This window comes from Aquarana catesbeiana, linkage group LG06 (assembly GCF_042186555.1).
Source record: "Aquarana catesbeiana isolate 2022-GZ linkage group LG06, ASM4218655v1, whole genome shotgun sequence".
In the NCBI taxonomy this organism is placed as follows: domain Eukaryota; kingdom Metazoa; phylum Chordata; class Amphibia; order Anura; family Ranidae; genus Aquarana; species Aquarana catesbeiana.
The window spans coordinates 116,109,355-116,127,693 of record NC_133329.1 but is presented as its reverse complement, the minus strand read 5'-3'; the positions used below and the strand labels follow the sequence as shown (position 1 = coordinate 116,127,693).

At 43.0% G+C, this 18,339-nt stretch overlaps 1 protein-coding gene across 2 annotated transcripts in view; it reads left to right on the top strand.

Annotated features, from left to right (window-relative positions):
* Positions 1 to 17,314, top strand: part of LOC141147672 (chemerin-like receptor 1) — a 31,914-nt gene extending 14,600 nt beyond the window's left edge. For both annotated transcript variants that reach the window (XM_073634887.1, XM_073634886.1), the window contains exon 2: positions 16,092 to 17,314. In XM_073634887.1, coding sequence (XP_073490988.1) covers positions 16,101 to 17,171 — 1,071 coding nt within the window. In that variant the 5' untranslated portion in view covers positions 16,092 to 16,100 and the 3' untranslated portion in view covers positions 17,172 to 17,314. The remainder of the gene's footprint in view (positions 1 to 16,091) is intronic.
* Positions 17,315 to 18,339: the final 1,025 nt, after the last annotated feature.

The window sequence follows — 18,339 nt, the reverse complement described above, 5'->3', positions numbered from 1 at the left end:
TTGATAGGGATATTTCCTGACACCCTGGACTCTCTGAGTTCCCCGAGGCTTCTAGGTTCTCGCTTCTGGACCCACAGCTGTCTTCAATCTCTCAGTCCTCCAGACTCACTTAGCTATTTCGACTCTCTCAGTCTTGTGGACAAGGAACCTCCTGTCTCCAGCATAGAGTACTGTCTCCTGAGCAGAGCACACTTGTCTCCTAATGGGAGCCCTGAGCTATGCCTAAGCCTGTAATTTAAAAGGCTGTGCACACCTGCACACACAGCCTGCTGGTCTTCTGTAAGACCTGTACACTGGGTTGGGGAATCCTTCTCTCCCAAAACTCTTAAAACTTTGGAACCCAATTCTCCACTCTGAATCGGTATTCCAGAGCCCCACACTCTGCAAATGTGTAAACCCTGTGTCACTTCCACTTCCATTTTTACAGTGGCAGGTGCTTGAACTGTCACAATGCCAATCGGTTCCAATAACCAATAGTCAGCTTGTGGTCTTTTTCTGGTGAAGCATACAGAAAGAAAAGCCCAATTATATATTTATTCGTTTATAAAACAATGTGTAATTCTAGTGACCAGCAACAAATGCAGAAACATTTTTTGAAAATAGTATGCTGTGCATCTAATAAATAGTATATAATTCAATACATAACAGAAATGTACAGTGACATTCATACTGTACATTTGAGAACCCATTATATACACAGTATTGCATACAAAGCCAACACCTAGATTCCAGTTTGTACAAGGAAAGCACTTTACAAGAATTATTTGATCATAAATAAAATATGCTTATGAATGTTTTTTAATCAATACATTTTAACACTGGCTACAAGTCAGATTCCATTCCAGGTGTCCTTAAAACACTCCCTAAACAAAAGTGCCATTCCATTATTTCTGTGAGTTGTCTTGTGCACCAAGTCAATGTATGTGGGAGACGTTACACCGATAACACCTTAACAAGCATCGGGTCTGGTTGTCCGTCTCTGCAAAACAAGGTAATAGATTTCCTCTTTTAAAAATTGTGGGTTGTAGGATCTTCATGTTAACTAGTAGGATTTCATGAAACACGGGGGAGTGACAGCAGAAAAAGACCAAGTTGTCCATCAAGTCTGCTTTTTTTTTTTTTTTTTGGAGGAGGGTGGGTTGTTTTTTTCTTTTTTTCTTTTTTTCCTTCAAACATTTTTGTCTGAAGGTAGACTGAGAAGAGTCACTGATCCTGGTGACTACAGTCCTCAATGACTAGCTGCAAAGCTATGTCGATTAAACTCAAGAAAAGGGGCATATTCACACCAGCAAAACCCTGCCTGGAAGCAATGTCAGACCCTTTAACTTGACCTTCAAAACAAGTGCTCTTGTGGAGGGTTTGCCTGAATGTCTGGTAAATAGAATCAAAAAAGTGGAGAGTTGATCAAGAGCTGAGTGTTCTTTGCCTACTGGAATGGGTCATGTTAAAGGGTCTGTCAATAACGCCAATTAAATTCACAGGAGCACCAGGCAAGCTTTGATTATAACATTACACTAGTGTAACCTAACACTTTGTTACCCATAAACGTTATATTCTTGATATGTGCCTGCTGTACCATGTACTTGTATGATAAAGTATCGTGTTCTCTTTCTATGCCTACTTTGTGTGAAATACCTGATGTTCCTGCCTGTTCCTCTGCTTTTCTATTTAAAACTGACCACACTAAGCAGAAGAACACACTGTTGTCAGTTCTCTAGCTTTGCTTGGAACTCAGTGTGCTCTCCTCCAATGATCAGACCTGTCCTGACACGGACATTCACTGGGAAGCTCAGTGTACTGCTGCTTCTCCTCCCCCCAGCTCTTATGCAGCTGAAAACAGAGGGAATGTGATCACTTATAAAAAAGAGAAAAAAAATGTTTATAATGTTTTTTAAAAGTTTTGCCTTTCATTTCTATTTTAAACTGAATGGGTTGTTTTACAAGGTGATCGTTTACAATCAATTTAATCCTGCCCTCATCTCCACTCTAAAAATAAACCTACCTGCAATATTACTGCTTACCTCCAGAACTATTCGTGCTGAAGGCTTATGCTTCTACACCGAGATCTACCAGTGCTAAAATGACATAGCTACCAACTGTCCCTCATTTTGAGGGACTGTCCCTGATTTGGAACAAGGTCTCTCTGTCCCTCTTTCCTCCTCATTTTTCCCTCATTTTAGTCTGATCTGTATAGTTGTATTTAAAATGCAAATTTTATATTTCAAAAACAGTTTCCCAGTGCTAAACCTTTCATTCATTTCTAAATTGCTGCATTTGTAAATTTCAAAAGCCAGTATAAAGAAATAGTAGTGGTAAAAAAAAAGCACTTGTGGGTTTAACTAATCATTTTTTTTGTATACTTTTCCTTTATGGGGGTGTAGCAGGGGGCGTGTCCTATGCCTACATACTTGCTAATTGGCGCCCCTCGTTCCCATCTCAAAAAGTTGGCAGGTATAACATGATTACACCAAAAAGCATTGATTGAATATAACACAAATGTATTATTTATTTGATCACCTAAACCAGACTTTCTCAACCTTTTTATACCCGAAGAACCCTTGAAATAATTTCCAGGTCTCAGAGAACCCTTGCCTATGCCAGTTTATTGCTGGTCAATGGGTAAAATGCTCCTTACATTGGTGGTTAGTGGGGAAGAATGCCCCCTTTACAGCAGTGGTCAGGATGCAACCACTATAGAGAGCTAAAAGATCAATGGCTTCATGCTGCTGGCTCTGCCAAGTGGTTTTGACCCCAGAACTATACAGGCACCATTAGATCGGACCTCTGGAGGAACCCTGGTTGAGAAGCGCTGTTCTAAATTAACAAGTTGTCAGTAGTATTTAATAATTGTGTGTTCTCACATTTTGTTCCCCTTTTTGAGCCACCATTTTAGGTTTGTATCATTGCTAATCAGAAATGTTTAGCCTGTTGCCATGGCGGTATTAGTATGAACAGCTACATTCACTTGTAGAGTATACTCGCAAGGCATATAGATATATAATTTTTTAAGTGTACCATGGCAAATATCTCTAATACACACTGATTACACACATATTCCAAAAAAGATGATAATGTAGCTGGATGTCTTGATTCAATTGGCTGTGAACCCAATAAACAAAATATTAGATAAGCTTCAGCATGTTTATGTAAATTAAAAAGTCAATTTCAAGCTTGTTAAAGTTTTTCAGTAACTTTCATTAGTATAATATCTAGTGATCCTGCCATGAAGATTTTTGTTCAGGCACTTCCTGTTATAGGGTGACGGCTGTATACCAGTCATGCCCCTGCATTGTCATCCTGTCACAAGGGTTTCTGATGGAGACTACAAGTGGCCATTTCTTCAACACACATTACATTAATGCTAATGGCCTAGATGTCCTAGTTGTCACAAGAACATTTGTCCCAATTAGAGAAATTTTCCTTCTTCTCTTGACAACACTCAAATGTATGATTACCACTTGCTTTCTGTCAATGTGACAATGGTCTCCAGAAGAAATAGAGGGATGAGGCTCTCCAGCAGGGGCACAAAGCAAATAAAAATTTATCAGAGGGTCTTACCCTTGCTTACTGTAGCCAAAACTAAAAAAACTGTTTTGTCTTTTCATGCACTTTAGCTCAAACTGCTTTATTAACCCCTTAACGCCAGCTCCTGGAAGACCTTTGGCTGCATTCACACCTGAGCAGAGCAATTTTCAGGCATTTTTATTTCAGAGTTTTGTAAGCATTTACGCTATATTACCAAAAGTATTGAGACACCTGCCTTTACACACACATACATTTTAATGGCATCCCAGTCTTAGTCCATAGGGTTCAATATTGAGTTGGCCCACCCTTTGCAACTATAACAGCTTCAACTCTTCTAGGGAGGTTGTCCACAAGGTTTAGGAGTGTGTCTATAGGAATGTTTGACCATACTTCCAGAAGAGCATTTGTGAGGTCAGGCACTGATGGTGGACGCTCTAACTCATCCCTAAGGTGTTCTATCAGGTTAAGGGTTCGGACTTTGTGCAGGCCAGTCAAAGTTCCTCCATCACAAACTCACTCATCCATGTCTTTATGGACCTTGCTTTGTGCACTGTTGCGCAGTCATATAGGAACAGGAAGAGGCCATCCCCAAACTGTTCCCACAAAGTTGGAAGCATGAAATTGTCCAAATTGTCTTGGTATGCAGAGTTCCCTTTCCTGGAACTAAGGGGCCAAGCCCAACCCTTGAAAAACAACACCTCACAATAATCCCCCTCCACCAAATAATTTGGACCAGTGCACAAAACAAGGTCCATAAAGACATGGATGAGCTAGTTTGGGGTAGAAGAACTTGACTGGCCTGCACAGAGTCCTGACCTCAACCCCATAGAACACCTTTGGGATCAATTAGAGCAGAGACTGTGAGCCAGGCCTTCATGTCCAACATTAGTGCCTGATCTCACAAATGCGCTTCTTTCTGGAAGAATGGTCAAACATTCCCATAGACACACTCCTAAACCTTGTGGTCAGCCCTCCCAGAAGAGTTGAAGATGTTATAGCTGCAAAGGGTGGTCCAATTCAATATTGAACCCTACAAACTAAGACTGGGATGCTACTAAAGTTCATGTGCGTATAAAGGTAGGTGTCCCAATACTTTTGGTAATATAGTGCATGAGCATATTATAAGTGCTTTACATTTGTATTCAAGCTTCAGCCAATAGCTGCTATTTAGTTGGAAAACATGTGACAAAATGTTTACAAAATGCTCATGTTGCACTTTTTTCAGGTGTTCCGATTGAAGTCTATAGGGCCAAAAAAACTCTGCCTAAAAGAAGCTCATGTACTCTTTTGAGTGACAGGCGCTTTGTTACAAGCGACAAAATGCTCGGATGTAAACAGGGGCCTTTGAAATCAATGGGATTTTGCTTGTTCAGCACTTGTAGCTTCTTGCGTCAAGCAGAAAATCGTTTAGGTGTGAATGAATGGGCAGGTTTTTATGCATGCACTACCTCTTCTACAATAAAATGTGCTACCTGCCTGCTCACTGTCTGCTCTGACTTTGCACTTCAGAGTATTCAGATCGCCGTTTTCGGCGATTCTGAATACTGTATATTTTTTTAAACTGGCACCATTGGCAGCCGAGTAAACGGGAAGTGACGTCATGGCATCGCTTCCGTGTTTACAATTAGGAGACTGGAACAAAGCCGCTCACAGCTTCGTTCCAGACTGTCACTAGCCGCGGATTGTTGATCGGGCCTCCCGGTGTAACGGGAGGCCCGGTAAGAGCGGCGGGAGGTGGCGGAAGGGGGGGAGACCCCTCCCACTCCTCCGGTATAACAGCCGAGGGGCTTTTAGTCGCATCGGTTGTTATCGCTGGAAAGCCGATCGCCGGTTCTAAAAAACAGTACCGGGATGATGCCTGCAGCTGCGGGCATCATCCCGGTATAACCCCGAAAGCCGAGTATGCACATCTGCGTACGCTTGGCGGCAAGGGGTTAAAACAGTGCCTCTAAATACCTTTTTACTGTTCTCCTTAGGCCGGTCACATGACTTCCGGCCGCTCTGCTACTACGATCCAGGGCTACAGCGGGAGGAGCCGAGTGTGATCCAGCACAGCGGTCATTTGACCTCTCGGTTGACATCAGAGGGAGATCTCGGCTCCTCCCACTGTAGCCCGGGGATCATAGTAGGGTTGCCACAGGGAGTCCACAGAGTTCCCCTTTTACATCAGAATCCACAGAGTTTCCCTTTTAAATCAGAGTCCACAGAGTTCCCCTTTTACATCAGAGTCCACAGAGTCCCCGTTTACATTTGATTCCACAGAGTTCCCTCTCACTGTAAGGGGGACGCTGCCTCTACCATAAGGGATGCTCTGGGGACCCTGATTTAAGAGGGAACACTAAGAACTCAGAGAAGACTCTGATGTAAGAGGAAACACTGTGGCCTCTGGTGTAAAGGGGTGCTCTGAGAACCCTGATTTGCCCTTGTGTACTTGCTCAGATGCAGGAGAGAGAAGGGGGAGACTTCAGTCACTGACAGGGATGGATGGTGAGCTCACTCACCCCTTGGCAGTCAGCACCTCGCATCCAGATGTATCTGAGGCTGCTGGGCTTCAAATTTCCGGTCCCAACTTTCTTTTTCTGAGGCACAGCGCTGGGGATTGGAGTGTGGGAAGACACAGTGGGGTAGAGGTGGGGGGGGAGAGGCGCAGATCGCACCCTCTCTCCTCTCCTGTCTGTGTGTTTTGGGGGGGGGGGTTGTTAGTGTTGGCTTTGGGCAGTGTGAAAGAGTCTAACAGACACTCTCAGCTTAGACAACTGCAGACAGCAACCCGGCTGGGAAGCCATAGTCCAGTCTAAATAATAAGTCCGGGTTTCAGGCAGACACATGATTCCAAACCCAAACTGTCCAGGTGAATCTTGGACAGGTGGCAACCCTAGATCATAGTAGCAGTGCGGCCAGGAGTCCCGTGGCCGGCCTGAAGATAACTGTAAAAAAGCGTGTGTTATTGCTGTATACAAAGAGGGGCTGCCAGTGAATATAGTGTACATCTTTGGGTAACAACCACTTTAAGTAGTTTGTCGCCATTCCATGGGCAATTTTAAAGCGTGATGTTGGGTATCTATTTAAGTGGTGTAACATCATCTTTTCTATTATACAAAAAAAATTGGGGTGTATATATTGTGTTTTGTTTTTTTTAATTCATTAAAATTAATTTTTTCCCCAAAAATTGCGTTTGAAAAACCACTGCGCCAATATCGTGACATAAAAAAATTGCAATGATCACCATTCTATTCCCTATTATTATTATTATATATTATTATTATTATTATTATATATAATATATATATTATTATTTATTATATTATTATAAATAATTTTCTAGCAAAAAATACTGATTTAAACTTGTAAACAAAAAGTACCAGAAAAGGCTTGGTCTTCAAGTGGGTAAAGCCCAGTTTGTATATACTGTATAAATTAGATAGCTGGCATGAGCGCAATTGTCTACCTGTGTAGAAAGCAACCCCAGAAAGTTTGTGTACTGTTAAGGCTGCTTTCACACTGGGGCGACGGGTCCATTAGCGGTAAAACTAGCAACGCTTTACCGCTGTTTAAGCGGCGCTTTTAACCCCCAAGAAGTTAAGAAGGAGTTAAAAGTGCCCATGTTGCGGTTCTTCTGAAGTGCTTTTCAGGCACTTCAGAAGCGCTACCCATTCATTCCAAAAGGCAGGGGCGGTGTAGGAGCGGTGTATACACCGCCCCAAAGATGCTGCTTGCTGGACTTTTTTTCCCATCCCGCAAGTGCACCGCTCCAGTGTGAAAGCACTCGGGCTTTCACACTGGGGAGGCATGAGAGGCAGTTTTCAGGCGCTTTACAGGTGCTATTTTTAGCGCTAAAACGTCTTTAGGGCCCTTTCACACTGGGGCAGTTTGCAGGCGCTATTGCGCTAATAATAGCGCCTGCAAACCGACCCGAAAGTGCCACTGCTTTGTCTCCAGTGTGAAAGCCCCGAGGGCTTTCACACTGAAGAGGTGCGCTAGCAGGACGGGAAAAAAAGTCCTGCTAGCAGCATCTTTGGAGCGGTGAAGGAGTGGAGTGTATACCGCTCCTTCACCGCTCCTGCCCATTGAAATCAATGGGACAGCGCGGCTATACCACCGGCAAAGCGTCTCTGCAAAGGGGCTTTGCGGTGGTTTTTAACCCTTTCTCGCCCGCTAGCGGGGGGTAAAACCGCCCCGCTAGCGGGCGAATACCGACGGATACGACGCTTCACCGCCGCCGCCCCCACCCCAGTGTGAAAGGGCTCTAAAGGACCAGAGACGTGTTGTAGAAGGAGGGACTGGGAGCCAGGGACTAGATCCCCTGAGAGGTGCGCAGTGCAAACTATCACCTCTACAGGAAAGCAGCTATGGCTGTTTGGGATCAGGCGGGCTGAGAATCCTTATGGCTGAAGTGTGGTTTGAAATAAAAGCTGCCAACAACATCTCCCTTGGCAATTACAAACAAAAACATTTTTTTTAATGTACTCACACAAATAATTTATGAACAGCCAAAAAGTGTAACATCGAAATAACACACCAAATTACAGTAATCTAATTAAAGGAGGAAATTCACTACGTTTTAAAAAAAAATAAAAGCCATCAGATACAAATACTGTAGCTGCTGACTTTTAAAAAATCATGGAGCACAGCGCTGTCTTCTCGCTGCCGATTCTTCTAAAAACTGCAGCTCTCCAGAGCCGCCATCTTGGATTTGGAAATGATGAATCACAGCCAGCTCCTTAATGCACATGTGCGAGATTGCATGGGACAGGGAGACTGGTCCTACAGCTTCCTGGGATGTTTTAAGGAGCCTGGGGGTGGGGAGGAGATGGAGCAAGCAATGTCATACTGGCCTAGGAAAGGATTTCAGAAATGAGGACGGATACCTACAAAAATGTAATACTTGTCACCCCACAAGAGAAAAAACCCTGCAACTCACTTACAGGCTGTGGGGAGGGAGAGAATAAGCAGTACTTCACTTTTTGAGTGAAGTTCCCTTTTAACAACCTGAAGACTCTCCATCTTCAATCCCAGAGAGCCCTCCCTGTATTAAACACATTCTAACATACAGTGCCTTGAAAAAGTATTTACACCCCTTGAAATTTTCAACATTTTGTCATTTTACAACCAAAAACGTAAATGTATTTTATTGGGATTTTATGTGATAGACCAACACAAAGTGGCACATAATTGTGAAGTGGAAGGAAAATGATAAATGGTTTTCAACACTTTTTACAAATAAATATCTGAAAAATATGGCGTGCATTTGTATTCAGCCCGCTTTACTCTGATACCCCTAACTAAAATCTAGTGGAACCAATTGCCTTCAGAAGTCACCTATTTAGTAAATAAGAGTCCACCTGTGTGTAATTTAATCTCAGTATAAATACAGTTGTTCTGTGAAGCCCTCAGAGGTTTTTTAGAGAACCTTGGTGAACAAACCGCATCATGGAGGCCAAGACAGGTCAGGGATGAAGAAGAGATGTTTAAAGCAGGGTTAGGTTATAAAAAAATATCCCAAGCTTTGAACATCTCACAGAGCACTGTTCAATCCAGCATCTGAAAATGGAAAGAGTATGGCGCAACTGTAAACCTACCAAGACATGGCTGTCCACCTAAACTGACAGGCCGGGCAAAGAGGTAGGAGAATCTGTCCACAGGACAACTATTAGTTGTACACGCCACAAGTATGACCTTTATGGAAGAGTGGCAAGAAGAAAACCATTGTTGAAAGAAAGCCATAAGAAGTTCCGTTTGCAGTTTTCAAGAAGCCATGTGGGGGACACAGCAAACATGTGGAAGAAGATGCTCTGGTCAGATAGAACCAAAATTGAACTTTTTGGCCTTAAGTCAAAACGCTATGTGTGGCAGAAAACTAACACTGTACATCACCCTGAACCCCCACTGTGAAACATGGTGGTGGCAGCATCATGTTGTGGGGATGCTTTTCTTCAGTAGGAACAGGGAAGCTGGTCAGAGTTGATGGAAAGATGGATAGAGCCAAATACGGGACAATCTTTGAAGAAAACCTGTTAGAGTCTGCAAAAGACTTGAGACTGGGGCGGAGGTTCACCTTCCAGCAGGACACGACTCTAAACATACAGCCAGAGCTGCAATGGAATGGTTTAGATCAAAGCATATTCATGTGTTAGAATTGCCCAGTCTATCACGTACCTGGTAGCAGAGCCTGATAGGCTGAGGAAGGCCTCTCTTACACCTCTGGCTCGGGGCCCCTGATAGTGTAGACAAGAGGCACAGGAGTGCAGAGTAACACGAGTGCCAGAAAGTCTTGCTAACAGCAGGGCGGATGTCCTTGCTGGGCAGGTGAAGTTGTCAGATGGCTTCAGCAGGTAGGCAGGCAGCTGGTACTGGTGACAGCAGGCAGGGTAGCAGGGTCAGGCAGGCTGGGTAATACACAGACTTGAACAATCGGGTACACATCACAGACAGGAACGTAGTCAGGAAGCAAGCCGGTTCTGGAACTGATCAGTGGAACTGGAACCAAAGGAGCAGACAGAAGAATGGTCACTGGACAAGCCAGGTGGAGTTCAGGGAATGGTCAAGACAAGCCGGTTGATAACTGGAAGCAGGATACAGGTTCACAGGATGCCAGATACACAGGAGGCTGAAGACAAGGCAGCATTGAATCTGAGCACTGTCTGGGTTTAAATAGTCTGTTGTGTGTCAGCGTCTGTCACAGGTGCAAGCAAACGTTGGCGCACGAGGATGCACGATGGCTTGTGTTTGTGTGCGTGTACGCGCATATCTATTAACCAGTGCACAATTCTTACGAGCATAAAAGGGATTATTCTGTTTGCTTGCATGTGCATCCTGACACAGTCAAAGTCCAGACCTAAATCCAATTGAGAATCTGTGGCAAGACTTGAAAATTGCTGTTCACAGACGCTCTCCATCCATTCTGACAGAGCTTGAGCTATTTTGCAAAGAAGAATGGGCAAAAATGTCACTCTCTAGATGTGCCAAGCTGGTAGAGACATACCCAAAAAGACTTGCAGCTGTAATTACAGTGAAAGGTGGTTCTACAAAGTATTGACTCAGGGGGGCTGAATACAAATGCATGCCACACTTTTTACATATTTATTTGTAAAAAATGTTGAAAACCATTTATCATTTTTCTTCCACTTTACAGTTATGTGTCACTTTGTGTTGGTCTATCGCATAAAATCCCAATAAAATACATTTAAGTTTTTGGTTGTAACATGAAAAAAATTTGAAAAATGTCAAGGGGTATGAATACTTTTTCAAGGCACTGTATCATATAGATGGTTCCTATAACTATGAGCAGATGCAATGAGGTAAACAGCTGCTGTTACATATTCTGTGAGCTGATTGGCTGACCGTGCACAGCTGCACCAGATTTTAAACTCTTCAATTTCAGTAAGGCCCCTTTCACACGGGACGGATCCGTGTTGATCCGCCCCGTGTTTATCCGCTGCTCAGCGGGGATTGCTCCATTTTCCCCAGCTGAGCCGGCAGATGACAGGGCGGGACCCGCACACTCTGCAGGGACCGCCCCGTCAGATCTCCGCTCTCCCCTATGGGGGATCGTAGGAACACGGACCGTCTGTCCGTGTTCCTCCGATCCGCTCTGCAGACGGATAGAAAAATAGGATTTTCTTCCGTCCGCAGAATCAGACGAGAGCGGAGCCGGATGACATCGGGTGTTTGCGGATGTACATCCGCTGACACCCGCTATCCCATAGGGATGCCTGTATGTCCGTATTTCATCCGAAAATGGATGGATGAAATACGGACATACGGTCCGCATGTGTGAAAGGGGCCTTAATCAATCCCCAAGAGACTTCTACAGACACAAGTTCAAAAATAGAAACTGGTTACAAAAAATAAAAAAAATGTGGACTTAAATTTAAAAAATACACTTTTAATGGGGCCACCCTGCAGTGCAAAGGTTAAACACTTGTTAACTGTAGAGCAGTGATCTCCAAACTATCGCCGGGGGCTGGATGTGGCCCTTTTCTTGCTTTTATTGGCCCTTGGGGCACTATCTCATCCACTGATATCAACGATGGAGCACAATTCCTCCCAATGACACCAAAGATAAGGCACAATTCCAGCCAATGACACTCACGATGGGTCACAGTTCCTCCCAATGACACCAATGATGGGGCACACTTCCTCTCACTGACATTAAAGATGGAGCATTGATTACTCCTGCTGATGCTGGGACATTTTCTACTCCCGATGACCACGGTCCTCCCCCCCCCCCAAGGTATAAAGGACAATAAATTGGCCCTTTGTTTGGAAAGTTTGGAGACCTCTGCCCTAGGGTGTAGAGAAATAAGCTAGAATATTTGCCTTTTTCCTTGCTCAGGCATCGCCATCCCCAAGTACAATGCAGGACTATTGGTATATGTGATGTCAGAGTGTGACTGCTGGCACACTAGAGAAGAAACTTCAGGGACTGGTCACACCAGTCATAAATACACCAATACAGTAATTTTTGTGTGACATTGATTTTGTAAATATTTAGTAGAATGAACACCTTTTTTTAATACTGAATGATTTGAAATTTTAACAAAACAGGTAGAGATTTGGGGCTCATGGAATATCCCATCATGTGTTTTTTGTGAATATTACACTAGCAAATAATTGCAGTTGATGAGGGTAAACATTCAAATATGGTGAGGCTAGCCAGAAGGTGTTTTATTGTTTTTGTCTTTCATATTTTATTTATTGTATGTGATATTTGAATATATATTTGTACAATAAAACCATTGTTTTAGTTTAAATCATCGATGTGTTATTTGGTACCATCTTAAAACCATAATTTGAAACAAAAACACATTTTTGTGTTTATCTATTGTAGGTTTAATTACTGAAGAGATTTATTTTTAAAGTCTCAAAGGGACGTGAACTACCCCTTTAACCACCTCCCTACCACTGTATTGTATACAAACTGTGTTTTATATACAGCACTTCAGAAATAGCTCTAGGGAGGATAGTGCAATCATTAATGAGTGTTAACTGAGTTGTCCTTGAGTGGTTTGGTACACAGACACGGCGTACAGAGCCAATCTGAGTGGCTCTATAACATGTGACTCCCGTGATGACCAATCACAGCAATCAAAATATCAATAGTGTACTGTTTACACTAGAGAGCCTGCCCCTTCTTCTTACAACAGAGATAGGCAGAACTAATGAGCGATCAGTAATTACTTCTAGGGCACAAGCAGCAGCAGCAAATTCAGGGTAGAGGGAGAGTTTATTGTGAGATGATTTGTTAACCATTTTACTGCCCCACCTCCCCTGTGCCTCTAATCTTCCCCAAGTCTCTAGTGACCTTTATATCAACCCATCATCTACCTTATCCTAAGCATTAAGCCCATCATCTCCATCCTTCCGCCGAAATAACCTATTCATTAATCCCTTTACCTCCTCCTCCCTCTGTGTCTGATTTGTACATTATATTGATACTGCAATGGTGCACTATTGCCAAGCTGCATGTTTTATTCAATGCAATACCAGCATGTTTCTTTAATTTCTGAAAAAAATGTGGCAAAAAAAAAAAAATCACTTTGGGGTATCTACTATCCAAAAAAGTTTTTTTTCTGAGGTTTTTCATATTGTCCTGACATTTCACTTGATATGTTTTAAGACAGAAAGTAAGAGAAACAGGTTTTTTGAAAAAGATTGGTGATTTGTGCATTATATAGTAAAAAATAAAAAGTCAAATAGTTAATAAATACCACCAATGAAAGTTCTATCTGTCTAAAAAATAAATTATATAAAATGGCATGATGGTAAGGCTAGGTATTACAGGCTAACGGTGGTTAAAGTAAGTCTATAAAAAAGCAACGCAAAATGAGCAAATGATAAAAAAATGCAGAAGTCATCTTTAGTGAAGCAGTATTGTAAAACAACTAGTAGATTCAGTTAAAATTATATTTTATAGCTTGTCTTTTTCTATAAAGATCAAACCTGGTCCTCTTTCTTTATCCCCAGATCTATTAATTGGCCAGTGATGCCTACCATCCTACTAAAGAACCAATAGGGACACCCAGAAGGTGGAAGGAGGCAGGGCCAAAGCCTGACTATAACAATAAGTCAATATTCGCATTTAAATGTGATTGCCTATACTGGTTTGAAAAGTTATTTCTGATAGAAACCTAAGCTTTATTTGTTTTTATCATATACTAAGCTTCAATTACCCAGGCTTGTGGTAGGTTTTAAAATGTAAAGATTCTATTGCTTAGTTGGAGTGTATGCAGAATGGCCCATAATGTTATTGGTGCAGTTGCAGCATATGCATTTACAGCCCTGCTCTGGGATAAAATCCTCCCACCCATCAACCTCTGTTTAATTATTATATTAAATAAAACAACAACTCTGTCTAAAAGCCCTTATTACATACCTGTGGCCAGGGCCACGTGATACCCTAGCCCCAAGCATTTCCCTCCTCTGTCTACAGTTCAGGTCCTTCTATTAGTGCCCACCTGAGTTCCTGACAAGGACACTTCCTATTCTAAGGGCTTTGGCAGGGTCTTCCAGGATCGAGAAAAAGGTGGACGCCAGCAGTGGGGAGTTGAGGGGATTGGCATTTTTGGGGGGATATCACATTGCTGGATCAGCGGTCCTCCCACAACGATGGTGTGGGACCTGGATGGCAAACTTAGGGGCGTATATCTGCCTTCACAAGGTAAAAAGGGGCAAACAGAATGAATTATAAGTAGGTGGAAGGGTGGCTAAAAAAGATGTAAGCGGGTTTAATTAGCCAGATAAATGCTGTCCCAGACAAGAGGGTAGGAGTAAATGCCTTTCCCATTTATTTTGTCTTTTTGCCGGGTTCTTGTCTGAGTTCCAGCTCACTAATCTTGCAGTATATAATTATGGGGCAGTGGTCCAGTACGGAGAGAGCCCCTGGGGAGGAGTAGTTGGAGAGAGAGTTCCAGTAAAGAGAGGGAGAGGGCTGAGATCTGTGTCCATAAGGAAGAGAGGCAGAGAATGACACCTGTGAGGAGCAGATGGAGGTTATTTATCCCCACCAAGATGTAAAGGCATCAGAACCTGGGATTCGCCCCAAAGGCACCAGCTCTGGAGTATGCCTCTGAAAGCACGCACATCTGCATGAGAATGCTTCTGAAGGGCTCCAATTGCTTGAACTTCACCTTAGCAGGTATGCCGGGGCAGCACAAGACTGTAGTTAGGAGTAGGGATGTAGAAAAACCTTGTACTTGTTGGACTTTGGAATGTTCATTTTGCACTTTTCCTGAGTAAGGCATTGAGACGTTGTCCTTCCCTGGTATAAAGTTACTGAAGAGGTGTATTCCAAGTAACCGGAACACACATAGTTCACTGAGAAGGTCTTAACACATTGGGGTATGCAGACACTGGTGTGGAGTGGAGTAATGTGAAGACATAAGTGGTTACCTAGGGTAACAGAAGTGTAACAAGCAGCCTGTCTGTAGCGTGTACCTGTTATAGATTGAATGGCCTTTAGCAGTAAGGGAGATGTTGAAGACACTCCTTCCACCAGCGGTCTGTCTCCTAGAGCAACGGGAGCGAATTCACACCACAGAGGTTCCCATCCTGTACAAAAGCAATATTCCCCATGCACATGTTCAAGAAAATGGTTGTTCACTAATGCTGGGTGCTGACCATAGGCAGAAAACCGTGGACGATCAAAGTGAAGAAATGTCACCAGCACACCAAGGATTCCTCAAAAAGATCCAAACCTTTATTTTCGTGGTCACGTGGTAAACATGGTAAACAATGTTTTGGAGCCATGCAGGGCCCCTTCGTTATTCAAGTGACCTCTCAAGGGTTACCTCCCTGACAAAGGGTCCCTGCATGGCTTTGAAATGGCTTTGCCATCCTTTGCCATCCTGTACAGAGGTATAGAGGTTTACAGAGTGCATGGTGAGGCCCACTCCACTACTGGGGAGTAGTATTTGAAAACGTGAGACACGCCTTCTCGACAAGGAACACACAAGTGATATGGTAATGATTTTGGGGCAACTAAAATATAAGGATAGACAGATGTAGAGATGTTATACTTTGCTAGTAGAGTTGCTATATTTCGCCAAATGTAATTTTTGCAGGCCACGTTGGCCGAGATCTGTCCTCCCTTTTTTTACATTGCCTTTTATATTTAAGAAATGTATATTGTATATTTTCCATGTACTATTTTCAATAAAAAATATTGGAAAAGAAAACGTGAGACAGGTGGATGTGGACAGAGCTCAGATTGTCCCTTTTTAAATGCAGATTATAGAGAAGGTGTACATTGTCATGGAGAACCGAGAGTTAACTGGAGAACCGTTGCAGTACAAATGTACATTCATCTCTGAGAGTGGAGATCTGCCTTGAGGTTGAGTATTCCCCCATGGCAGCCTTGGCCTTTCCTTGCATAGCCCAGAAGAACCCACCCTGGGTTATGCCTCTCATATGACCCTCGCTTCCCACCACACGAGGAGGGAATATGGAGGACATGATAAACAACCACTACCCTGCACGCTGCCCTTACAAAATAGTGTTTGCCAAGAATGGGGGATTAAATTGTTACCTGCTAAAATTTCATTATTGTCCATCTTTTTGTGTTTCAGGTTCTAGCAATGGACGAGCTACATGAAAAGTCTTGTAAACTATTCTGGAACATCTTCAATAATCCTACATTTAAAGGCCTCGCTCCCAGTCCAGTGAATCCAACTGCTATCCAGTATGCCAGCTTTCTGTTGTCTATACTCACTTGTTTCATTGGATTATTGGGAAATGCTACAGTGATTGCTGTTACCATGTCCCTAATGAAAAATTCTAAATCAAAAATATGGTTCTTGAACTTGGCGGTTGCTGATTTCACTTTTAACCTCTTCTTGCCATTTAACGCGGTTTCGGTACTAAAGGCACACTGGCCCTATGGATGGTTTATGTGTAAATGCTATCATTTCTTTACCTTTGTGAACATGTACGCCAGCATTTACATCCTCATTGCGCTCAACATTGATCGTGCTTTGAGCATCGCCAAACCAATATGGCACATGAAGTTCCTTTCCAAGAAGATTTGTTACTCTGTCTGCACCCTCATTTGGCTAACAGCGACCATGTCCAGCATTCCTGCATTTGTTCACAGTAATGAATATGAACACGGTGAAAGCATGCAATGCACACTACTCTCCCATGACCTCAGCAATATAGCTTATATCCATAGTGACCTGAACGTCAGTGAAAACGAAATCATGAAGAATCTGTCACTAGAAGATTGTGAAAATATTGGAGATGAAGGCCAGGACCAAATGTGGAATAGCATGTTTTCCTTAACAACTGGTCTTTTAGTTTCTCTGTTTGTGATTGGTTATTTCATTCCACTCTGCATTATCCTTCTCACTAATCTAGTCATTGCTATTAAGGTAAAAAATTCTCAGTCGGCACCATCGTCCAGACTGTACAGAGTGGTCATTGTGACGATCATGGCGTTCTTCTGTTCACGGACGCCGCTGGTCTTAGGGCAGATCATTTTCCTGGCTTCTTCTTACACTGTGGAATTTACACTGATGTACAAAACTATTACGTATTTTCCGCTTCTCTCCAGCATAGCTGCTACCAACAGCTGCTTAAATCCGATTATCTATGTGCTGATTGGGAATCAAGTAAGAAACCTAATATGTAGTATGCTGAAAAAAATGTGATAAAATGAAGGCAGGTTATAGTAACTACTACTGCTTCTCAGACAATTTACAAATATGTGATCTGTTTCATGCTTCATGTGGTATTTATGTAAAATGGAAAATAAAAATAAATCTCCTGTGAAGAACGTCTATATAAACTCAAACCACAAACCTCTCCTATTTGGTTTCTTTTAGCCCGTTAAATATACCATTGAAAGGGTTTTATAAGTGCAAAAAATTCCCCAAAGAACTGTCGATCCTGCCAGAAATCTAGTAAGCTCCTAACTTTCTGTACCCTGCCACACTGAAATTCCAAACAATGTTATTAGCCAGGTCACCTCTAAACTGCAGAACACCTCCTGCTACATTAGTGACCCTCTATAGATACAGTGCAATGAGTGAGCGTTGTCACTCTAGGACAGGAAGTCTGTTACTGGCAGAACCACTGGGCACAAATAAGGCAGAAAAAAAGAAAAATAACGCAACCATTACATTAAGGGCACATTCACACCAGCAATCCGCAATGAACGCATGCCCGCTGGTGTGTTTTGTGTGACACAGTGTCGATGCACCCATTCCAGTCCATCAGACTGTTTACTTTTTCACAGAACTTTATTGAAACGTCCTAAGTGACATTTCAACCTAATTCTACGCACCATGGCGGGACTGCTGTGGTTCGCAACGTAGCCCACTGTGCTGACAAAAGTACTGCATGCAGGACTTTTTTAGTGCACATGACAGAAATGCATTTGCCTTGTCTGTGTGTAGGTATTGCTCAGGAAATAGTTGGCAGCGCAGGCCCACGGCATGTAGAGTGAAAGGACTTGGAAGCTGTAATATACTAGATATATCTTAAAGGTTTAGATACACTTTAAAGTGATTGTAAAGGTTGGCTTTTTTTTTTTTTTTATAAAAATAACAAACATGTTATACTTACCTGCTCTGTGCAAGGGTTTTGCACAGAGCAGCCCCAATCCTCCTCTTGTGGGGTGCTCCACCAGCGCTCCTGGCTCCTCCCCATTGAGTGCACCCATGCAGGCTCGCTCCCGAGTCCCGCTGCTGCATCCATTGACACAGACAGCGGGACTCGGCCCCCCCCCCTCGATCCCATGTTACTAGATTTGATTGACAGCAGTGGCTGCTATCAATCTGTTCAGTGTGGACAAAGACAGTGGCTGGAGCTGCTGGG